The sequence below is a fragment of the Vigna unguiculata genome, chromosome 7, assembly GCF_037176805.1.
Source record: "Vigna unguiculata cultivar grain cowpea cultivar isolate G323 ecotype 2 chromosome 7, ASM3717680v1, whole genome shotgun sequence".
Lineage (NCBI taxonomy): Eukaryota > Viridiplantae > Streptophyta > Magnoliopsida > Fabales > Fabaceae > Vigna > Vigna unguiculata.
Window position 1 is genome coordinate 45,484,305 of NC_140798.1, and position 24,814 is coordinate 45,509,118.

At 31.3% G+C, this 24,814-nt stretch overlaps 2 protein-coding genes and 1 long non-coding RNA gene across 11 annotated transcripts; all 3 read right to left on the reverse strand.

Annotated features, from left to right (window-relative positions):
• Positions 1-806: 806 nt before the first annotated feature.
• Positions 807-8,670, reverse strand: LOC114189942 (uncharacterized). Its single transcript, XR_003605748.2, has 2 exons — positions 3,938-8,670; positions 807-3,830 (listed from the first exon to the last, which is right to left on the reverse strand). It is a non-coding gene; the product is annotated as an uncharacterized LOC114189942 (long non-coding RNA).
• A 3,311-nt stretch (positions 8,671-11,981) lies between these two features.
• LOC114190666 (Zinc finger C-x8-C-x5-C-x3-H type family protein) lies at positions 11,982-15,327 on the reverse strand. Of its 2 annotated transcripts, none has more exons than XM_085676186.1 (3): positions 15,182-15,327; positions 14,071-14,846; positions 11,982-12,786 (listed from the first exon to the last, which is right to left on the reverse strand). In XM_085676186.1, exons 2-3 carry the CDS (start codon positions 14,833-14,835, stop codon positions 12,460-12,462), a joined length of 1,092 nt encoding a protein of 363 aa, XP_085532312.1. In that variant the 5' UTR covers positions 14,836-14,846; positions 15,182-15,327; the 3' UTR covers positions 11,982-12,459. The 2 variants fall into 2 exon arrangements, with proteins under 2 accessions (XP_085532312.1, XP_027935442.1); XM_028079641.2 differs by having other exon boundaries at positions 11,982-12,789.
• A 2,515-nt stretch (positions 15,328-17,842) lies between these two features.
• Positions 17,843-24,485, reverse strand: BBX27 (B-box zinc finger family protein). Of its 8 annotated transcripts, XM_085676183.1 has the most exons (8): positions 24,209-24,341; positions 23,780-23,971; positions 23,295-23,372; positions 22,699-23,196; positions 21,103-21,465; positions 19,510-19,737; positions 18,480-18,705; positions 17,843-18,150 (listed from the first exon to the last, which is right to left on the reverse strand). In XM_085676183.1, the coding sequence occupies exons 3-8, from the start codon at positions 23,295-23,297 to the stop codon at positions 18,101-18,103; spliced, it is 1,368 nt and encodes a 455-aa protein (XP_085532309.1). In that variant the 5' UTR covers positions 23,298-23,372; positions 23,780-23,971; positions 24,209-24,341; the 3' UTR covers positions 17,843-18,100. The 8 variants fall into 8 exon arrangements, 7 of the variants coding, with proteins under 7 accessions (XP_085532309.1, XP_027936967.1, XP_085532310.1 ...); XM_028081166.1 differs by lacking the exon at positions 23,780-23,971 and having other exon boundaries at positions 24,209-24,485; XM_085676184.1 differs by having other exon boundaries at positions 22,699-23,372.
• Positions 24,486-24,814: the final 329 nt, after the last annotated feature.

The following is a 24,814-nucleotide window of genomic DNA, read 5'->3' on the forward strand; positions in this document are numbered from 1 at the left end:
AGATGTATTTTTCATCTTATCATACATTTAATTATGCATTTTTTTTGTGCGATTTCTTTCGGCAGTCTCTCAAATTGTTTATAAGACACACATTTGTTAATTTTTTAATATTTTGATTTGTTGTTTATTTTCATCATATAGAATATTATTTCGATGTATTTTATCTAATTATTTTTTATTTTCTAATTCATTATCAATCATTCTGTCATTTTTTCACTATAATTATATAAATAACTTTTACTTACTACAATAAAAATTTAATGTAATTGTCATGAATATTTTTTTATCACCATCCAACATATATTGGAGTTCAAAAGATAAAAGATCTATGTCAAAATTTTATTATTATGTTTATTATTCATTCTTTGTATCATTTTTATCAAGTGTTGTATTATAAATTTTATTAGTGTATAAAAAAGAGATTCATTAGAATTTAAAAAATTGAAATAAACAAACATTTAAAATATATTTTAATTTGAATATTTGTTTTCCTTTTATGTTTTTTTTAAAATATTTTAAAATTTTGTCAATTAGGTTTCATTAATGTTTGCAAATTTAATAAATGTTTTGGTTCTCATAAAATTTTATTTGGTATTCTAATCTAAAATGTAAACAATTATAATTTATTTCAAAGTATTTGATATCGAAAAAACAACCATCCTCATAATATTGGACATTTGATAATATTATGATTTTTTTTACTGTAATTTTTTATTATCTTATAAAAATTAATTAAAATTAATATTAAAGTAGTTAGAAAACGAGTTGTATGAGTACGAGATTATATCCGTTATTCGGTGAAAATGTAAATGAAACAAAAATTTGATACCCATTGAATTTGAATATGAAGATGAGAATGAATTTTTCTACGGGGATTGATATAAGATAGTGAAATCTATTCCCGCTTCGTCTTGTTGTCATCTCTAACCCTCTACAAAAATTTCACACAAATTAAGTTTGGACATGGAGAGAAGGATAAATTATTTATCTGAGAATGTGTATGGAATTCGTCCCCAACCATCCGTTACCACTCAGGTCTAAATAATAAATAGTGGGGCTTTTATGTGTTGGGATGGAATTTGGATTGAACTAAACCTTTTCAGTTTTAAAGAAAAAATGATAAAGGGGGTGGGTTTATCAAGCCACAGAGGTTCTAATATCAATGAAAAAAATTATCGTACTTCCAACATATTATAACACCTCAGAATTATCCTTTCATTCTTCTGTTTGTTCTCTCCACTTATATATGCTATCCAATTTCTTTTTAAACCAAAGTCACACTAATATTCTCTCCACCTTGTGTGTTTATTAAGCTTAGATAGTTACTAATTACAAACAAAGGTATAACTTTTATTTTTTTCCTTACACCACCTGCATGCAAAGATGAAAGTGATTTGGGTTTTGGAGAATCTTGAAGAGTTTTAGGTTTTTAATGGTTAAGAATTGAATCTTGCGAGGATAAATGAGCTCTTAAAGTGTTATACTTCATAATTCTCCTCCAATCCAATTTTTTCTTAGAAGTTGAGGAAATTACGGTAAAGAAAGTTGACTATTAAATTTCAAATCTTAAGTTCCGAATTGAATTTTTATTTGAATTTAGGTGGAGACTTTGTATGTGGATGAATTGAGTTTAGTGATTTTGGTGGAAATTCTCCATGTAAATTATTGAACGGGGTAAGTTGAGATTTTTGTAAGATGTGAATTTTGAGAATATTGTATTTTAAAACTATGAATTTAGGTTAAAGTTTGCTATTGGAAATTTGACTCTAGCCTTTTTTATACTGAGATTTTAGGATAATATGAAATAGATAGATAGATAAATAAATAAAAATATGCATACATAGTTATAAGGGAAAGGAAAAATTCCAACTTTACTTGATAAATTAACTTGGTAAGCTCAAATTGGTGAGCTTGGAAGTTCCATGCTATATACATAACATCCTAAATTTATACTATAATATTTTTCTATACAATATTTTAACTATATTATTATCATTAAATAATATAATTTGTTATTATTTTTGTATACATGTATACACACCACACACACACACTTAATTTTCATATATTGAAGATCCATATAAAAAAATAAATTTAAAAAAAAGTGATAATTTTTTTTTTTGAAAATTAACACGTAAGGAAAGGTAATCAATAAATATTGATTTGAGAAAACTCATCCCACAATTGGTCTTGTATACAAATTTGTGGTTTAACATTATCATTATTATTCTTATCATGTTTTCGTCACAAATTAATACAACCAGTTCACATTATCTAAATATTTGTTTATCTTTCCTTAGGTACTATTTAAACCAAAAAAAAATTGATTTATTTTTAATATACATTTTCAATATTATCAATTATTTTCAATTAAGACCTTATGATGTTATATTTTCAAGTAACATTAAATTAATATAATTATTTTATTACCGAATCGCACTGTTTAAGAAACACATGTAAAGTAAAATAAACACAACAGTTTATTTATAATTAAAAACTTATAAGTAAAATTTAAAATTTACAAAATAACAATGACTAAATTATTTAAGAACATTAAAATCCAATAACTTGTTTAGAAAAACAAAACATAGTTTCAACAACAACTACAAATTCAGTGAAACCTTGTCCAGAACATTAAATATTTCAGTAAAAAAAAAAAGCCAAAAAGCAATTTAAACTATTATAGATAAAAATCCATGCGTGATTTTAGAAATTAAGGTAAAAAAGAAATGGAAATTATATATAAACACGTCAGGTACAAAAGTATGAATAAAATGTGTTTTTATACACTATAAAAGAAATTGAATTCATGCTTCCAAGCATGATTTTAACAAAAAATAAAATAAAATCGAAACATATTTTCGATCACCGTTTCAGCTTTGAATATTCCCTAGTTTGAAATACGAGTTTTTCGAAACACGATTTACTCACTTTTTTTGTTTTATTTGCCCATGTATTATCTCAATGAATTTGTACTATTTAGTAAAAAAAAAAAATATTGGCATGGAAAAAGGAGAAAGGTCAGGGTTAAGCGCTTTGATGAGCGTTCTTGATTTTTCTCTTCTTGGATTCAACTGCTTCAACTGCTGTAGTATGAAAGAGTTGTTGAACCATAGCCAATTTTTAACATCACACGGATAAATTAGGGGCGATTGAAACAAATGAAGAATCAAAAATTAATTTTATCGTGAAAATTATCTCAGACTTCAAATAAGAAAATTTCAACAAACCTTTTCAATATCAGAAAGTGACACTTGTTGATTGAAGAGAGATCAAACTTTTTGAGTTTCAGAACAATTAACATCTGTGAATGATGTATAGATGGTAAAATTGCATACAACAATATGAATCTACTGTGGTTAATGTACTCATACCCAGACAAGTGGCTGTTTAATTGATTGGTATAATTTGTTTAACAAGAACTTGAACCAAACTTGTCTAGATCTAAACAATTGTAAATCGGTACATACTTTTCTGATATAGATCTAACGAAATTTGCAACCAATGAATCTTTTAATATTGGAAACATGATTAAAAATAATTGATCTGAGATAATAGAGGAGAGAAAATAGGGATAACATTACCAGATGAGAAAGGAAGGAGATCTGAGATGAATATGCAGCAGAAGGAGGAGGAAGGGGGAGAAATAGAGGAAAAAAGTGGTATGGGAGGTGTAGGGAAGAAACACCATATTTTGCTATGCTTTGGTTATGGATGGATTCAACAATAGTATAGCATAAGCTTTACTTCCCAATCCCCCCATACCCGTTTCTTCCTCCAAATTTGTCTCCCTTTTCCTCTCTTTCTCTCTCAAATGTTCTTCGATGTTTCTGTTTCACAGGGAAGGGTTGTATCAAGTTAGATTTAACAGTGATGCAGGAAAGAAAGATTTAACAATAATACGAAGAATGATGCACAGAGACAGTTTTTTAATCACACTGATAAAGGTGCAAAAAGGAATCAAAATTGTGAGCATGATGAAACTCGTGACACAGAATATGGACAAAAGTTGTCGGCAGAGAGAGAGGATATTGAATCGAATATTTTCGCGTAATGGATTGGACCCTCTGAGGCCCCCACTTCTTTTTATTATTATTTATGATTTTTTCAACGTGGTCTGTAGTAAATCTTATACTAGTTTTTCTTTTATCCTCAAATGCATGAAATATTTAAAATTAAAAAAAATAGTCTTTTTATGATATACAATTTTAATATTTATTTTAAAATTAAAATGTTATATTTAGAATATTTATAATTTCAATTGAGTTTTCCATTTACTTACTTTTTGTTTTGATACAATTAAGTTTTAGAACCTGACAGAATCACTTAAGATGTCATGGAAAATAATTTAATTAATAAAATAAGAAATAAATGTGGACAACTTTATATTTTTAAATTACTTTAAAATCTCCATTCTCAAATGAAAAGCAAAATTATGGAATGAACCCCATAAATAAATTAAAGTTATATTTAAAATAAGATTTAATGATAAGTGATATAAGTTAATCAATGTAACATTGTTGTCATTTGTGTAAGCATTTAATCCACGCGGAATTTTTTTTAATGTAAATAGAAGCATTTTGAGCGTAATTACGTTCATGTTTACCACGGCGAGAATTTCTCACATTTGCAACTTTTTTTACCGTAAACAGAGGCAATTTTTAGTCCCTTTTATAATTTATTTAAAAGATTATTTAATCATCTCATAATAATCTGTATTTGTAAGATTATTAATTGTAAAGAAGATTTAAAAAAAAGCGTTGAAAGAAATATTTTCCAAGAATACTCATGATCAAGATTTGTATCACTTTCTTCTCTTGTACATGGAGAAAAATCCAATCTGTAGGATTATTAACGGTAAATATTAATAAGATTTTCTAATAGACTTCCATCGTAAATAGAATCCATTTTTAGTCCTTCAACCGTGAACTTTTTTAATACAGAATACATATATGTAACGATAAATTTTCATTCGAACATTTTCTTATGCTGAGTTATACTTTTAACCTTCATCTGATATTAACTAAATACACACAATTGAAAATGGAAAAAAAGAAGTTTGTACCTAGAATATTTTTGTAATGAAAATATTTCACTAATTTATTCACCTTCCCCCTTCTTCCCAAGTTTGGATGGCCTTTGAGATTAAGAATGAATGTTTTAACTAACAAATAGTTTATAATAGCATCTTCTTCTCATCTTTGTTATTTTAGGCCTGAACAGAGTACTCTGGTGCGAATATCAGATATAGGAGAAATTTTGCTCTACATTTTTGGTATGATAATATCTCCTTACTACATCTTACAACTGGTGAAATCGAATCAAGTTATAAATCTCAATATACAAAGCATTTTACAATTTTATTAAAAAAAACTTGAGATCACAAGTGAGGAACCCGTGATGTGACGAAATCGCTTGATTCGGTTGTTCTTCACACGAGACGGTGAGTGACGCTGCGTATGAACAAATATCTTTGCGAAATTGCTTTTGATATAATATGAATTGCAAAAACAAAAGAGCATAAACATAGAAATGATGAACCTGAAGGAGATGATCTTTAGAAACGATGAAGATTAGGTTAGAGTGAAAAAAAAGTGAAGAAAGAGAGATAGATGAAAACATACCTGGTGCGAATTGGAATGGGAGGCAAATAAAAGAGGAAGGAGAGGAACCAGGAAGCAATTGGAATGGGAGGCTCAGGCAAGAGGAAAGAAAAACAAAACCAGAATCATCTGATTTCTCTTACCTAACCACCCATTGCAAACCCTTCCTCGCTCAAACCTCTCTTTCCTTTCTGCCTCATCTTTTCCAGAGAAAACCTCTTTCACTCACACAACACACTCCTTTTGAGCCAATTCCTCACGGCGCCTTAAAATAGTCACTCTAGGTTTCGATATCTTCAAGGAAAACCTAAAGTGGCACTATTTTGAAACTGAAGGACTGTTATTATTTAATTTGGGATGATATTTTTTAACCGCTGGTAAAAACTTTGTTATATCTGTATTTTTAATTTAAAATATTAATATATGTTATTATATTATTAAAGTAAAACGCGTTGATGTAATGTCACGTGAGTCAGTGATGGGTGAGTCTGCAAAATGCCCACTTAACTTGACTTTACTGAATTGTGGGTAATACGACAGAAGACGCATCAATCTCGATGCCATGCTTGCCTTGCCGTGTTCACTCCTCTGATACCATCTTCAACGCAACTTTTTCTTTTCTTTCTTTCTTTTATATAAATTATCACTAAATTAGGTTTTAGTTGTCTCTATCATGATGGCTTCTATTAGCTTTTAGGACCCACCTTCACTATATATTATTCTAAATGGTGTTGCCTCATGGTTGCAGCCACTAGGTTCTCTTATTAGGGTCTTCAATTTAAACGGAATAGTTTTGTGCATTCCACATGTAGTAATATTGCACCTTCATTTTTATTTTTTTTGTCATAAAAAATGATTTCTTAGTATGTTATTCCTTTAGGTATATGTTTTTTCAAAGTTATATATAAAATATATTTTAATGTTATTTTTGGACATTCAACTTTATTGAGTAAATCAATAAGATGGTGATACAACTATTTCTTTTGGTTGAAAAAATATGCCTACGTCCCGGTTTAGTAATATGTTTATACTTGTCTTCCTTAATTATTCAAGTTAAATATACTTTTAATTCTTGAAGTCTATTTATATTTAAAATGGTAATATATTTCAATTTTTAAATTGTAAAGATAAATAAATATAATTATTTTAAATTAATTATGATAATTTTTAAAATATAATAAATATATATTTTATATTAATATTTATTTACATTATTTAATATATTTTTGTTTCAATATCAATATCAATTACATTTTATTTTATTTTAATAATTTCTTTGTTGATAAGATTTTTATTTACTTATTATTTAAAATAAATAAATAGTCGATTAATTTTAAATTTTCGTGAGCTGATGTATTTATATTCAAACAATCATCTTATACTTCTAAATGTTGTATCATATATATATATATATATATATATATATCAGATACAATATGTATATGACACAGATACATTTGTTTTAAAAATAATAAAATATTATATGTGATATATAAATATTGAAAAATGTATAATAATTCTTAAAAACATAATAAATATAGGATTGTTATAATATAAATCTAAATTAAAATCATATATACTAAAATCTTCAACAACAAAAAACATAAATTATCACCATTTCAAGAAAACTCTCAAATAATGACCAATTGTAGCAATAAAAAATATGTTATGACCAATTTAGAGACTAATTTTCTAATTAAAAATCACTTTATAAATTAATTATTTTGATAGTCAAATTCTTGGTAGCTAATATTAGTGACAAATTTAGAAACCAATCTATAATAAAAATTACTTTAGTTTATAATTGGTACCTAAATTAATCATTATAATAACTAATTATTTTTTGTCACTAAAATTAATCAATATTCAAAGATTTTCTTATAATTTATTACGATTTTATAAATTAAATATTTTATTAATAAATATCGATAAAGTATACCAAATTATGAAACACATATACATGTCTAACACATATATAGATAACCCTATCAGTGCATCATAACTCTCCTTTTAACTTTCATTTCAACTAATGAGACAAATTTTTAACTTTCCATATTATTTACTTTCTCGGATACAATCTTTCCAACCTCCCTTTATATTTAAGAAACCTAACCTAATTATAAATATGTAACTATCTTGCATTCTAATCCTCAATCTATACTCATATTTAAAATATTCAAATGTATACTTCTATTTTTTGATTATATCTACACCTTTCGTCTTTTAAAGTTTACACGTCAATTTTCTGAACATTTTTTTCTATTTGTCTCGAATATATTAAATCTTCCATTTTTCTTCAGTGAACTCCTTTGTCAGGTTCCGAACATTTTCTTCCATACAAACTTTAATATTATATTAAAAATGTATATATAAATTCAAAAATTAAGAAATGAATTAATAGACCGTTTTACTTGGCACTGTGAATAAGCATCTTCACACCTCATCTATTATTTTGATATTAATTAACAAGTTATTATCATATATTCAGGTGTACTTAATCTCATCATTTTGAGAAGTACTCGCTTATTGTGTGAACTTTAACAATTTTTTAAAAGTAATTTTTAAAATAAATATTTTGCTTTGAAGATTCAGCAGGAGTGATTTCACTATCAAACATTATCTCTTCAAATTCGTATGTTTGATTTATAATCTACAGAAAATCTAATTTCCAGACATCAACTACCTATCGCTGTTACTGTATGTTAATATCTGTTAATATTTTTTGTTTATTTAGTTTTAATATAATTCAGATAAAACCAGTTCATATATACTCATTGATCTACAAATGAACCAAGATTCAACTGGATCAATTAATTAGCTTCTCTCTTCAAAGGTACATAGCGCATTTATCATAAAGAACACACGCACCTGCTAGAAATAGCTCATATAATCTGTTAAATCTTAAACATGAACAACAAGAAGAAAAAAAAAAAGGTAAATCTGTGATAGTAATTATAGCAGAGTAACACATACATGCGAAGCAAGGAAAAAGTAAGACGATAGAGAAATCAAGATTCATAAAAGCACAGATCTATGGTATAAAGAAGAGATCTGAAGGGAAAAAAGAGCTTACCATACATAAGTAAGAGAAGGTAAGAGGAGAGTGTAAAGAGAGAAAGCAGAGGAAATCATAGGAATGGGTGGAATCGGCAAAAACAGTGAGAAATATTGATTCTCTTATGCTTTACCAACCCACCCATCTCCCATCACTTCCTCAGCCTCTTCTCCCTTTCTCTTTCTCTCTCTGCGATATGAAACGAAATGTTGTTGGGTTAGGTTAGGTTAACCACATGTAAATATATATTGGTGTGTGTAGAAAGAAGATGATAGGAATAGGAGTTGTTGTGGAATGTAGATGCTTAACAGAAGGAAATGGGTTTTATTACTCACACTAACCCCACCACACACGAATCTTTTCTCCCTTCAACTTTGGATTATCTCTACGCCACTCATCAATCACATATTTCAACCGTTAGATTATGGATGCACGGCCTCATATCATGTACTCGACTGCATACCACCACGTGCTCCCTCAGTCGAAGTTTTTCAAACATAAATTAGTGTAACAAAATAAAATATACTTTTGATACGATTTATTTATTTTTTATTTTTTACGATCAAAGTAAATAAAGGTACAAAACGTTTTTAATAACTTACTATTTGGTTTCTCTATTAATTTTTTTAATTTTAAAATATATTTATTATATACATTAAATTTTATGTTTTAAAATATACTAAAAATCTTTTTAATATAGACAAATAATATTTTAAAAATACAATAGAGGATAATATAGAAAGGTTCAGCGTATAAATGGATTCGAATTCTAGCGACTCCAACGGCTCACCTTTTATACAATTTTTTTATCACGTATTTATCTTAACATTATTTATATAAATTAATCTTACAACAACAAATAATCTATAGTAATCTTTCTTTAATGAACTTTGAGCAACAAATTACCAATTTTACAACAAATCAACCTACAAACATGATTAATTATCTATGATGAATCTTGAGCGATCTTTCTTCCAAAATAATTGAATTATGTAAAAATATTCTCACAAGATATTTAGAAATCACAACATAGCTCTCTTGATTTAAAAAACATAAAAATTTTCTTGATAAAATCAATTATGTATCATAATTAATCACATATATCCAAAACATGTGAAATTTCCTTTTGCAGAATGTAATGCATACCCAATATTATTGATTAGATGCGGAATTTGAGAAAAGTTGTTGTAAACTTGATAATCAATTATTTCAAAGGTGTGTTAAGAAAATTTTGACTTAACTTTACATGTTCGATTATATATTTATTGGTATAATTAGTGCAACACACCCACTTTCGTTCTAACGTGTCTAAATAATACCCGCTTCTAATTTTGTGTCTACTTAGTATCCAAATTAGTTAATTTGCATTAATGTAGTCTCTTTTCGTTGACGTCGTTAATTAAGATAACATTTGACTGTGTGGACCTAGTAAGTGAAAAAAGTCGTTAATTAAGATAACGTTTGACTATGTGGACCTAGTAAGTGAAAAAAAATATTGTGATGTGGCATAAGAGTTGTGTATGATGTGGAACAGTGCAACATAAGACAAAAAAAAAAGTCACACATTTGTTCCCATTTCTCTGCATACGTTAGTAAAGAGGGGGAAGAGGGTTTGCTGAATTTGAGGGAGTCTGCACGATTTGGATAAAATTGAAGTTGCATGATTTGTTGTTTGGATCATAGGGTTTAGGGTTTTTGTTTGAACACACAGGAGGAGGATGATAATCAAACCCAACAAACCAATTATCCTAAATAAGTATTTCAGCCACTTCTCAGAATCAATTAACTTTTTTTTCCAGATTACTTATCCTTTCCTTTTGCTCTGTTTAGCAATGGTTGCATCTCTTTCATTCCCATTATCTCCATTGCACCATTTGAAGTAATTGCAGCCTTTGAAATCTTCATTCACAGTTCGTTGTTAACAAAAATCAAACCAAAGATGTTTTTCAACAACAAAATTCAACTCAAGATGAAGGTAGCAATGGAAAATTAGGGCTTTCAAATGGGAAAATCATTTATAATAAACTTTAAAAGAGAGATATGGCACGTTAAACCAAAATTGCCACTGGACAATTATTTCTGGTGACACTGTCTGTTCTGCAATGCCACATCAGTGTCATTGTTAACGGCGTTTATGAAAATTTAACGAGATGGACTACATTGATGCAAATTAATTAATTTGGGTACTAAATCAACACAAAGTTAAAAATAAGTATCATTTAAACACATTAGGACCAAAGTGAGTATGTTACAACTAATTATACCTACATTTATTCTATATGTGAACTTAGTTACGCTCCTATGACTAAGCATTTGGTGCAATTGTTTAAGCATAGCATGTAACTTTTTTACAAAATGCGTCTTTGATTTTAAAACACAAATTTAAAGTTGTAAGTTATAAGCATAATGTTGTTCTCTTAATTTATTTTTATCGAGACAAAAGTTACATAAGATAAAATGATTTTTTATTCTGATAGCTTAGAATAAAAAAATTTATACTTTCGTCCTTAAATTTTATATCATTATACTTTGATGGAGGTTTCAAAACACAATCTTAGATTTTTAAAGGATCTTTTTTTTTATTTTAAATTATCTATTTTTATAATTCTCTATCTACACACAGAATATGAAAAAAAACTTCAAATAAAAATAAAAAACCATTCAATTCGTGATCTATGGTGATGTAAAAAAAATGTAAAAATGTATCTAGTCTCATGGAACATTTTAAATAATCCGTAAATAAAATCTGGTTAGGGTAAAATTTAATTTATATAAATTATTTTGTTTAGATATTTTATAAAATAATTTCATGTTAGATATACAGGAAGCAAATAAGAACACTACGAGTGTTTATTTGGCCGTTTTAAAAGCCAGTGATATCAATTGATCTTTGATTATTTATTTATTTTTATAATTAAAGGGCATGAAATTAGGCATAATAAATAATAAAGTTCTGGACAGAGTTGGATCACTGTGAAAGAAATTATCTTACAAGAGTACATATATAAAATGTTTGAAGTTTTATCTCTAATAAAAAGTGAATGACATCAATTTCCTTGAATAGTTTATTGATGGATTTTTGAAGTACCAATGTCCAGGTATGTGAGATCACTGGTAGGCCGAATAAACATGGTAGTATGTCCGAGCTTAATTAGATACATTTTGTTCACGGGAGAAGGCTGGAGTGAGTGTGAGCATATTACTATGGGCCAAGGCCTACGGAATCTTGGGCCTAAACAATTACAGGACAATCTTGGCAAACACACAGATTTCTACCAAATTTATTTTAAGACCTGATTTTGTAGCCTAAGGAAAGAGGGGGATTTACTTGATGAGCAAAAAAGGGAAGTGAAATATATTATATACTCGTATTGAAAGAAAAAAGTACAGGCAGCTAAAAAATAGACTACACTAGAAATTGCTTTCTTTGCAAAGTATCAAATGGTATCATTTCAAAAGTACCAAAAAAGCAAAAAAGAAAAGTAGTATCATTACAAAGAATACTTTCTATCGGTTGGTTGGATCGGGATCATCTGACGTATTATGAATTTAACTCTCAAAAATCAAAATGTGACGGGAGAAAAAAATGAAAGACACGACGACTACTGACCACATTCTCCCCAACAATCCTGCTCTAGATATGGCGGCAAACCTCCTATTTTGTATTTGTATTTTACCCTTACTTTTCCAATTCATTAGAAAGCAATATTATTTTTTAGGTGGTAGTTGTCCATGTTTGTAATTACACAATGAAGAATATTATGTACCATTTACGTTTACTCCAGCAGACAAGACGGACTCCTATCTTTCCAGCTTCATTGTTCTGGGCTTAGGCTGTGATACCACAGCTTTCTCTTGTTCAGTGAGTGCATGGCGGAAATGGCATCTATGGCCATATGGGCACACAACCCCAGCAAGGACCATCCTGCAGACCTCAGTTTTGTAGCGTGGGTGGCGAATGACTGGGCGAAGCTCCCCAATACCGTGCGCAAATTGGCAGTGGTCTCCGTATGGGCATGTACCAGTTTCCTGCCACTTATTACACAGCTCAGTTTTGAACATCCCCTGGTTATACACCACCATTTCCAGAGGCTCTTCCTCTTTCTGCCCTCCCCGCACATATACCTTCTGCTGTACCATTTCATGCCAACATATGCAAAAATTTCAACAACAATCAAATAGCATAAATTACAATAATAATAAATAAATAAACTCTTTCCTATATTTTAGGCTGCCAACTATCAACAGTAGTTAAGTCAGATTCGTAATTTTTTCATCCATAAACATTGAATATATTTAAGATATTATAACAATTCATACATACGGTGCTCAACCAATTAAGCTGACTTTTTAACTTAGGTGTCATCCTCTCTAAGTAAGCTGAACTATACTCTCTTAATTTAGATGTCATCGTCTAAACGAGCATAAGTGTAAGAAGGAAAAGATATAATGTGAATTCATACAAAAAATAATTAAAGTTTTGTTAGATATTGTTATCTATATCATGTCCAATTATGCATTTATGTGCACGGTGCACATATACTTTCCACACACACACTAATTACGTTATTTACTAAAATGACTTCTTTATTTGCTGACAATAAAAATTTCCATAATAAATAAAATATATTTGCATCAGCTCTACTCTACCAATTAAAAACAATAATGTCATCTAACACGAATTAGAAATTGTTGTTTGTGGCTATCAAAACGTTAAACATACCCAACCACTAGCAGCTAGCAGCAGAATGACAGATCAAACATGACTATCATAAATCTTTTCAAATCTACACATGAAAGAACAATATTTAGTGGACGTGTGTTGTATGGCTAACACAGCCTTGCCAATTCTCCATATTTCAAAAATTCATGGAGGTTTTAAAAACCACATAATTATTTGACCCCTATACAATACCAAAACTGTATGGCTCCTTATCAAAATTAATCTTACTTAACTGGGACATGATACCCACGCAAGAAAAAAGAAACAACGGGAAAAGCTAGAGCCCCACCTAACCTAACGACCCCAAAGCCCAGGTTATGCTAGCTCCTACCCACCAAACAAGTTACAACTGTCACAGCAAGGCTTGGGCTACTTCTTTATGCCTTAGAGCAACTTGAGCTAATGGGTCCTGCGAACCCGATTGCTAACTAGAGTTGCACACTTCCAAAACAAGCACACGCAAATGAAAACAACAACCAGAAACTACTCCATTCGTTGCAGCTACCACCAGGTAATGACATAGACAAGCAAGGCTTTACTTCTTTTGAAAGGAAAATAATTAGCAACTAACAAGCACGTCAAGTACGGTAAATAACGATAAACGCAATAATCACATATCAAAATAAATAATAATAATAATAACTTAAAAAGCCCAAGCATATATAGAGAGTTAGCACGTGTGTCCTTACAACGGCTTCAGGTGGAGTTGCGGTGGCGCGTGGGCGAGTGGCACCTTTATTGCGAGTTGCATTATTATTGGTGGCAAGAGCAGCAGACTGAGCCATCTTCAAGTAACCATTGGACCTCACAGATATGCTCTTAGGGAGCGAGAATCTCTCAACTTCCACCACGTTATTCTCCATCACGCTCGTTGGACTCTCGTCCGAAACTTCCTGCAGGTCCTTGTTATTATTATTATTCATAATATTGTTGTGATTATGATTACTGTTGTTATTCCAATCGGCATAATTCTCTTTGCCTTCCCCAATGTTGAGGCTGCGGAAGCCATGCAAGACATCGAACAGCGTCGGTTGAGTCTGGCCGGAGGAGCCACTTCCGGCGGCGGCAAACTGAGTCTCCAGCGAAGCCTGGATGACGAGGTGCAGCTGCTTCTGCAACTCCTTGTTTGCGGCCCGGAGCTGACCGTTCTCCTGCCTCAGAGCATCCACCTCTTTGGAAGTCTCCACCAGGCGGTTCAGGCACATGCTTTGACGGTTCACCATGTCCTGGTGCTTCTGAATCACGCACGAGTCATACTGAGTTGCTGACTCGGAGTACGGGTACAGCGAAACGCCGCCGCCGTTGCTGCAGTTCGCGGAGAGCGAAGGAAGGTTATCGTTCGACAGAGCTGAGTACAACGAACCGTAGCCTCCGTTCGACGGCAGTTGACCAGAGGCGGAAGCGGGTCCGAATCCGCCGTTGGAGGAGGGAGAGCAAGCGTCCTTATTAAGCATTTTTCTCGATTCTGCAAAATCAGACAAAGATGGTTATAACTGAAAAGAATTCCGGAATCGCAATGTGATGATCGATCATTAACTGAATTGTTTCATCGAGCATCACTTAATTCATATTTATTCTCAGATCATAATAATTTGATAACCGATTCTTTAAAGAATCACAGTGCGCGATCGAAGAAAACGTCGAACTAAGTTTTATTCAAGAAATGTCGATGAAATGATTAATAAGTCGAACATGCAAATTACTTAATGTATAATGAAGTTAATTCATAGAGAAATTAAAATTGAATTAAAGAAGCTACTGTTCATTGAATAAACCGAGAATTTCTTGAAAATCACTGACCTCTCTGTTGGCTTTGAGCTTCTCTCCAGGAGTGAGGCGATTTTAGAAAGAGAAAGCGATTTGAGAGAGAGAGAGAGGTGGAAGAAGAGATTTTATAGTGGTAATGGTTGAGGCGAGTGTGTTTGGTGCCATGGAAAGAAAGAAAGAAACCGTCTCTGACACACTTCCTAACAGAACGCTCTTTCGGAGCTTATTCAACTTTTATGCCTTTCCCTAATTACCCCTACTCATTCCGTAAGATCTGCTAAATCTTTTGAGGATTTTTTTGGTATTTTAAAATTGGTGTGTTTCTTAAAACTAAATTTCCTGCTTAAGCATTGACCATTGATGTAATTTCCTTTTAGTCTTATGTAATAAAAATGGCGTGATTTTTTAGTCTTACTGATAACTTAAAATTTAATTATATACAATTTAAAAATGAAAATTCGGAGAAATTATATAAAAAAATTCCAAAGAAGGTTCATTTTAATTTTAATTTATTTCTCTTACTAAATTGTTATGGAGCAATGCAGTTTCTCACTACTGTAATTGATTTATGCAACCTTTTTAATTTCATCCAAAACTCATTTCAGCAATATTTTATAAAGGATAATCATAGTTTGACATGTATTATATTTTATACTACCATTTAATAACTATAAATATTATTATTTTATTTCAAAATTTTGTTATATTAGTTAAATATAGTATTTTATTATTAACAGAAAAATAGAAATAAGAGAAAAAGGAGGTGTCAAGATAATTTTTTCTTTTTATAAACTACAATTTAGCTCTCAATTATTGCTATATCCATTGTTGTCTATTCATTTATACTTAACTAATATATGCGTTTAATGTCAAATCCATATGCGCTCACATCAATAATTATTACTTAATGCAGAAACTATTGTGCGGAGGTTAGTAAACCATTGTATATGTCAAATAGCGTAATAAAATTCTCATTAAAATTTATACATTGTTAATATTATTAAATGTTATATTTTTTTTTGTATTATCTTAACAATAATAGCTAACAAAATAATATTTGTCTAAAATGGTCACCAGTTATATTCTACACTCTACATAAATCTAGCACTCAAAATTGTTGAAACGGCTCAGCGAATTATTATTTTTTCACTCTGATAATTAATTTCTTTAAGTGCATCATACATTTTTAAGAATTGAAATCCATAAAAGAAATACAATAAAGTTTAGTTTGATGTTACATATACACGAATGAAATAATAAGCACTTATATGTTTGTTTGTTATTTTTAAAAACCGTTGATGTCAAAACGATCCTTAAATTTATTTTTTCTAATTAAAGGACTTGAAAGAACTTACACAAGGACAAAATAACTATTTAAAAAACCCTTCGGACAAGAAAATAAAAAATTACATACATATAAAGTTGTAAAAAGGGAATGACATAAAATTGGTAAATGGGGGTCCACGTTGTATGATTTATTCTTGGTTTTGAGCATAGACATAAATAGAAATAATAATTTTTTGGTTCTAACAGAAAGATAATAAGAGGCGAAGACAGTTTAGAGGGCGTATTCAAGGTGCAGTTGCGGTTAGGGCAGCATTTGATTATATAATGCTTGAATTTGAAGTTAGTTTGAAGGAGGGTACTGGCTGGTGTGGTTTAGGCTTTGGTTTCCCATTTTCAAGTCATGAAGTGGATTAAGACAGTTTGACATTCATTTAGAAAAGAAAAGAAAAGAAAAGAAAAGAAAAGAAATCATGGTCTTTCTATTTGGAATTGGAGTGAGAGGTTAGAGGGATTGCTTCTTTATCACATTTACAACAACCTCTTCCTCTAATCGCTACTCCATCAAAATCTGGTATCAAAATGTTTGTTGAATAAAATAACACTCATTCAAAAGCCTCACGTTAATTTCTTTCTCAATGAGCAATAGATAAACTCTTTCCCACGTGTCATGGTTGTTAAGTTAGCCACACAATTCTTCTCAGATATTATTTTTTCATAAACAAACAATGTTCAGATTATCTTTCCCTTTCATTACAGCTTTGGTCACACTGCTAAAAGCTGAATTAGTTGTTCTTAAGTTTTATCAAGGTCTGAAGAGCAAATCACAAATGTCCCTTTCTCTACTACTCTCAATGCATAGAGCTGCCACTGAAAATGGCTGCTTGTAGTTGTACAGCATAATCCTTAACTTTGATTGAATTGAAACATAACTGTTGAGTATTGGTAGATTATTCTGTAATAGGGTTTAAGATTTCAAACGTCAGCAAAAAAAAATGCAAAGGGTTGACTAAACTTAACTATCAAGAGAAACCAGAATAAGTCCATAGATCTGCAGGTACAGCAACAAACATATCATTTATCAAGAACCAAAAAGACCTTGCAAAGTATTTATGCATGTAGATTACACACTCTCGCAATATTTTCCATTAGATGAATTATTGAAAATCACATATTTAGATGAGTCTAACACGAAATTTAGTAAATCTCTCATAGTTTTATATTTTTCGATGAACTTTAACCAATAAAGGACTGTATATTGCAAAGAATGTATTCTCCTTGTATTACATGGAGACTTGCAACACTTGTCTGTAGAGTTTTTTTCCGCTGAATATAATGTCCATGGTATTGAGTGGATGTTATACAACACCATGTAGGAATTGAGTTGTCAAGATTATTAGACTTTTAACAGGAAGAAAACTCAAATTTGGAAGAAATTGTTCATATTTACATACACATAGATTAACTATATTTTCTGAATAAGCAGCACATATCATGATGCTATACTTTTACAATATATTATGAACAGAAAAAATATGAGCGAATCAATTTATCAAGTTAACAAATGCTTCATGATGAGGAACAATCTGGAATAGAGAGAGATATCTACAGCATGAATATGCAAAAGTCAAATGCTTTCTGTCATAGCAATGCCTTTCACTCTCTTTCTTACATTAGCTCCAGGTTTCCTGGATAGAAGTCGAAATTGCTTCTCATGCCTGGAAGCAGAAAGAATATAAATATGATAAAAATTGATAAAATACAAATATCAACTTAATAATATTTCCAGGGACAAAATGCATTATTGCTGGTAATAGATCAATGAGGTACCAAAAACAAACTCGAATGTCAAAATTGACAATACTGAGATGAAGAACTAACAGGTATGTGATAATAACTGAATGGCATGTTAAAATGACTCAACTAAACATAGGCTAAAGTGAGACACTTAGCACTCAGAACTCACAATTGAGACCTTTTCTCTTTATACTTCATATGACATTTCCTTTAGGCTCCACATGTGCAATCTTCAATTCAATTTAACTACCTGAATAAGCCTTCCCTTCACTGTAGGGAGAAAGGACACTGTCCTCATGACCTGTGAAACTGCTTTCCAAAGTGAATCCCAAAACAGATAAGGGTATATTTGAATCAAATGGTTGAGTCGCATGCGTAGGATCCATGCTTTTTGGACAGTACTGGCCGAGAGGGTTCATATGCTTGTTCTCATGATCATATTGGGAGAGATTAATGGATGCAGAAGCCGAAGAATCCTTTCATGACAGAAAAACAAGAGTACAATTAATAGGTATTTTATTTTGGAGACGGGGTATCTCGTCGATGTTACCTTGACTTCTTATATCTTAGCTCGATCAACTATTCATGAATACAGTATTAGATGATTTTGATGAAGATCAACTGGAGTTAACCTTAAACTACATAATGAATTTTTTATTCTAAAGCTTATACTATAAAAATATGGGAGCTTCAAAACATTTGCACCATATATTACACAATTATGGACCTAAATCATTGTATCACATGGGAGGACACAGTAGTCCTCCAATTCTTCTTCTATGGTATTTCTTTGAACTTTTGTGGTTATAAATAGCTTCAGAAATCAAGATATAAAGTAGTTACATACAATGATTGCTGAAACTTATATTAACTATTTTACTGTATCTATGGTATCATTGCAACTGCATTTGTGTTTGAATGCTTTCCAAAAAAATGTGTGGTATAACCAAAACCATGAATCAGAAAGCATTTAAACCAATATTATTCATGTCTAAATTTGAAAGTTTCACATTTCCGCTTTTGATTCAAGAAGTGATAAGTCACCGAAAGGAAACTGCTGAAGTGCACTGTTCTGCATAACATTATTACTCTGCATTAATATTGCCCTTTGTCCTTTAAAATTAGCCTTACAAAAATAAATTTCTGTTCACATTCTGCTAAAGTTGATATAAATATTATGACGCTCTTCTCTAATCATTGTAGTCTGATGTAGCCCTACAACTATCAACACACTAAGAAGGAATGAAAATATGTTGACTTATAAAGGAAGAAATTCAGACCTCCATTGCACTTAGATTGTCAATATCTGACTTGTCGATTGACTTATCCTTCTCTAAAGAAGAGCAGGAGACATCTTGATCATCAAACAATATTCTAATTGGATCCTTATCTCCTCCAAATAATTCATCAAAGTTTTGGAAAGTTAAGTCAACATCAGGGATGTTAAAATCATCCAGACGAACAAGTTCTTCACATATACCAAGGTCTTGAATATTTTGGGACCACAGCTGCAACATTGACAAAAAGAAATTTCCATTTTGACAACAAGTATAAAGTTGACCAAATGTAGATACTGAACAATCAATATAATGTCAACCAAATATAAATGAATCAAATGCAAGAGCAGTCACAAACACACAGCAAAACAAGTGTCTTGCTACATTACTAGATATTCAACTCCTCCTCTTTCTTGTCACTGACAGATTGGGAGGGAGGTCTAAGATTAAAAAGCCAGCATGCTATGTTTGAAACAAAATTTCCAAACTTTCTATGATACCGATTTGAGTTTAGAAACCCTATCAAGAGCATGTTTAATTTGGCATTTTCCAACCAAATTCCTGTTAAAGACATTCAAAAGCTGGCTGAAATTTGTTTGTATGATTTTCCATTTTTTCCAGCTTGAACCCAATTTTTCTTTAAACAAGGATAGGCCTGGAAGAGACAAGTTAAAGCCTTTGCATAGGAGGACCTTCACCATTAGGAAAGTCTTGGAATGATATTAATCTTATATTATGAAACCAATACCCGTTTCAATAATTATATGTAAAAATAACTCCTTTTCTTAGCATACTATACTTGTGTTTTGTTTCTAGCATAATATCCTTTCTTATGTATGGGTTTTGTTGGTCCAGTTTGTCCTTTAAGCTCTTCATCAATATGTAATTCTGTTTATCCTTGCTGGGTTACACAGACATCATCATAAAGCTTTTTTATTAATATGTTGCAATAAAGGAAAAGGAGAAATGTATAACAATTATAACTGTTGGAAGCTTATTGCAGTATGGGGAAATTCTATTTCAAATTCGATTAAATTATGATTTGTAATGTAGCAGAAAATGTGAATTGCTGTTTATAATCAGGATTGAGGGAATATCCGTAATTTCAGAAGTTAGGATTTAGTTGAATGGGAATTGGGATATCTTATCCCTAGCTAGATTGTGGTTTTCTTTCCCAGAGTAGACAAGATATACTTGAGTTTTAAGCTCGCGTTGCTTGTCTGGTTAGATTTAGTGCCCTTTGAGTTACCTATACAGCATAATATCTGTCTCCTTGATGATAGCTTATCTTTAATAATTTAATATCAAATATGGAATTTTTCAATTGTTTTTGTGTTTATTCCTCGGTTCTATGTTCCCATTCTTCATCATATGCTAAATATATTATCCAATGACGTACAAAACCTAGTGTTCTCTTTCAAACTTCAATCGAAAAAAGTTTTGATATTTGTGTGTACATGTTCATATTTTCATGTAACCAAAGGCATGCATCCCACCAAAGCAAGGTGCAAAATAGGAGAAGAAGTTAGCAGTTCATATTTCATAAAGAAGAACAGAGGTTAAAACCAGTGGTCTTCGAACAAAGAAATCTCTGACCTGATTACTTCGAAGTGGACTTTTGCACGTCCAGAACAATTCTCCATGCAAGGGAAGATCGATAATAGAAGATGAAGATAAATTATCAAGTTGAGAAAAAGTAGAGGGCACAGTTTCTGTACTCGGCTCCACAGTAGGACAGTATTTTTCCAGAACATTAGTAGCCAAATCCTGGGAATTTTGTGATTGACCATTGAATTTTTCGTCCAATTTCTTAAGAGTGTGATATAATGAAGGTGATGATTTTTTTTCTTTTAGCCTGCTGATCTTTGCAGAATAATCAATCTCCTCAATTTGTTGGAGCCATTTTAGATCAATAATCTGCTGCACAATAGTTTGACGCTCTTGATGATTGTGCAATATCTGCAAGACAATATTAAAAATTGAGATGCATCACATTTTAACTTGTATCAGAAGCGGAAAAGAGTAAACCATATGGGTTGCATTTATACATATGATAGAAGCTGTTCCTTTTTCTAATTAATTAGACATGTATATCCAAATTATACTATTTGTTGTCTTGATTTATTGAATTGGGACTAGAAAAAAAAATTACAATTTAAGTAAATACTTTAAGGGTTACATTTTAAATTACACCTTCCCGTAATTGTTGTGTTCTGACCAAGCGGTTGTCATACAATGAGAAAGGAAGGAAGTTTTAGCAACTACAAGAGATTTTACAAGGTGAGAGGAACACCAATTTGGCCAAAACATGTTGCATATTCCTAAATTTGAGAATGCACAAACCATTCCTTGGATTTGCTCCAGATTTAATAAACTGGTAGTTTCTATCATTTGTCCAAGACAAGAGTAACCATCAAATCAATTTCCAAAAAAAAAAATTATTAATTATTTTACTCCCTGGAATTGTTAAAAGAAATTGTAATCCCTCGACTTGTTTTAGTTTAAATGTAAGTCATTTTGGGTTCTGATTGTAAGTGTGTATCAGTCAATTTAGCCTCTCACTTTATTGTGTATTATCAGTGGCTTCGTCCCTAAATGCCAAGAACCAAATTGATGGATAGTTGTTAAATTAGATAGCAAAGTTGACAGTGGTTGTTGAATTCAGGAATTAAATTATTAATTTTATAATCTAAAAGACCAAATTAACTGTTGGAGCCAATTTGATAGACTAAATTAACTGACATCCTTTTTATAAAACGAGGACTAGATTAACCATTACTTTATAATTTTCGGAACTAAAGTATCAAGTACTCTATTATTGCATCCTTTTAAAGTAATTTGAAAGCAATAACAGTGTACATCCTGTTCAACTCTTAAGTCGTTATAATGACTCCTCTAATTCTCACAAAGTATGGAAAGTAAACTCGTAAACTTTAATATACATGTGTGTACGTGCTTTTAAACTATGCCTTTTATGGGCTCAGTATTATAAAGTCAATCAATTCAGAAGTACCAGATGGTTTATGACTACAGCCATCTTATATTTATTGGAAAACTTCGGTGACAAAGCTAAATTTTATATCATGAGAGCTTTAGCTATTAAAGTAGTTTTGAAATGACTGAAATCCAAAACTACGTATAATATATTTCATCAGTACAATAAATGAGATATTAAAACTCTGTCTTGCTTACCTGACCTTGTTGACTGGTCGATCCCTCATCAAGTTTGGCCCCAGCTAGCAGTGAAGGGACCCCATTTTGAATGTCAGGCTTTCCTGAGACTTGTGCTACATTCAATTCCGCAGAAACACAAGAAACTGAATCAAACTGATCCTGATTGGCACAGTTTTCAATCTCATTCAATTCAAACCCCCAGAGTGCTGCAAAGTCTTTAGCAGAAGGGGAACCTATGAAACTTCTGATAGCTCGTTTCTGGTGTGATAAAGAATTATTGTGCAACTTTTGATCACAGTCTCGACAGATTAACATTTTGTGGTCCAAACATACAACATAAGCAACACGATCTCCACATGAGTTACACACAAGGTTCCGGAGGTGCCGGCCGGACAAAGCATTTGCCAAATGCACCTTCGCATCACAGGATAGACAAAGATATGCCGAATCAGCTTTACAGTAAACAAGTGGCCTCAGGGCCGTGCAGAACTCACAAACCTTCTCCATTTCCTTAATCTTCAATTCCAATAATGAAAAAGGCTCTGAGATTACAAAACTGCATACTGTATAGACACCAATTTAAATAAAGAAGATCCAGATATCAGCTCAGCTACCATGCAGGGTTGCAGAGTCCTTTTATGCAAAAGGCAATCTCGTCTTGCATCAGTTGTTGCCCTGTGAAGGTTTACAAGCTGTAAACAAAATCGCACAGGGTCAATAGAATTTAAAGCTGAAGAAGAAAAAATGGAAACTGCAGAATAGCTTCACATGAAATGCAGTTATACTTGTGAAACCATAAGAAGACTGTTAAGAATGATAAAACAGTCCTTTGACAAAATAAAAATGGAAAATAGTTTATTTTCTATAAACCAGAAAATATAAAAAAAAAAATTGCCAACTATTCAGAAATCATGATAGATACAAATAATCAGAAACCATAACAAATATAACATTTAAAGTGATTACTATTAAAAAAATGACAAATCCATTATATGTAACGATTCATAACTGAATAATGGTGAACGCTGACACTGGATATACTATTTACTCAATATACTATTATGGAAAGAAAAAAGCGATTCAAATGTCCATGTCTTACCTGTTGGTCCAAATCGATTACAAATCCAAAAGAACTATTTCAAAAATCCACAATTTACCCACACGACTAATAATAACTCGAGAACTTGTAATGGTATGATAGTGAAATCACCCATCATAAAAACACCCAAATCAGAGGGAACTAAGTAATCATAGCCCACCACTCTGTCCTCCCAAAAAAGAGTAGCAAAAACTATAACAGAAATGAATGAAGATAAGAAAACCACCAGAAGCAAACAAAAAAAAAAAAGAAAAGCCGAATTAAATTTAATTTTCGTGATGAAAAAAAGCGAAGAAAGTAAAAAGCAGGAAAAATAGTGTATAGAAACCAGTGAAAGGAAGCAACAATGAACATGAAATCCGAGAGAAGCATGGAGAGTTGACTTTTGAGAAGGAGTTGGAAAAGCGAAAAGGAAGTAAGAGATTCTACCTACGACTGTTTCCCAATAAATAAAAAGTGGAAGAGAGCAAAGAGAAAGCAGCGAAAAGTGTTTGTTTGTGGGAAAAAAGAGAGAGGGGTTGTGAATTTTGGAAAGTGTGGGTTGTGGTGTGTGGATTCTTGTTGTGCAGTGAAGAAGAAGAAAGGGAAGGAAGCAACAAGAGTCATGCGTTGTTGCAGGCTTTACCCAATTGGGGGAGGTGACGTGTACAGTGAAGAGATGGAACTTTTCCAGCATGGAAGAGCGATGTGGTGAAGTGGGGTCCATGAGGACGTTATCCAGTGTATAGTGCATGTGAATGTGGTGGTTACGTAATCCCAAAGGTTAGCCGCGTTGGGCCAATCGGAACTCGCCTAATGGGATGGGCCCAACCGGACCGGCCACCCCGGGCCCACCCCTCGTGTCTCACGACTCCGTCACGTTACTTTTCACTCCATTTACATCGCAACAAACAAAAGTACTGTACTCTGTAACTCTTTTCAATCTATTTAATCATACTTTGTTTTTTTTCTATTACATCATTTTTTTTAATGTATTTTTTTTTTTAAAAGTAAAATTCTATTATTCTGTGTTATGATTATTACAAGTGGCTGAAG

Coding starts and splice junctions, on each gene's coding strand:
- LOC114190666 (XM_028079641.2), bottom strand. CDS start 14,835: ATGCTTAATAAGGACGCTTGCTCTCCCTCCTCCAACGGCGGATTCGGA. Junction 12,790..14,070: donor CAACTCCACCTGAAGCCGTT/GTAAGGACACAC, acceptor GAAATGGTACAG/CAGAAGGTATATGTGCGGGG.
- BBX27 (XM_028081166.1), bottom strand. Junction 19,738..21,102: donor GTCCACTTCGAAGTAATCAG/GTCAGAGATTTC, acceptor TCAATGTTGCAG/CTGTGGTCCCAAAATATTCA. Junction 18,151..18,479: donor TGAAGGGAAGGCTTATTCAG/GTAGTTAAATTG, acceptor TTCTGCTTCCAG/GCATGAGAAGCAATTTCGAC.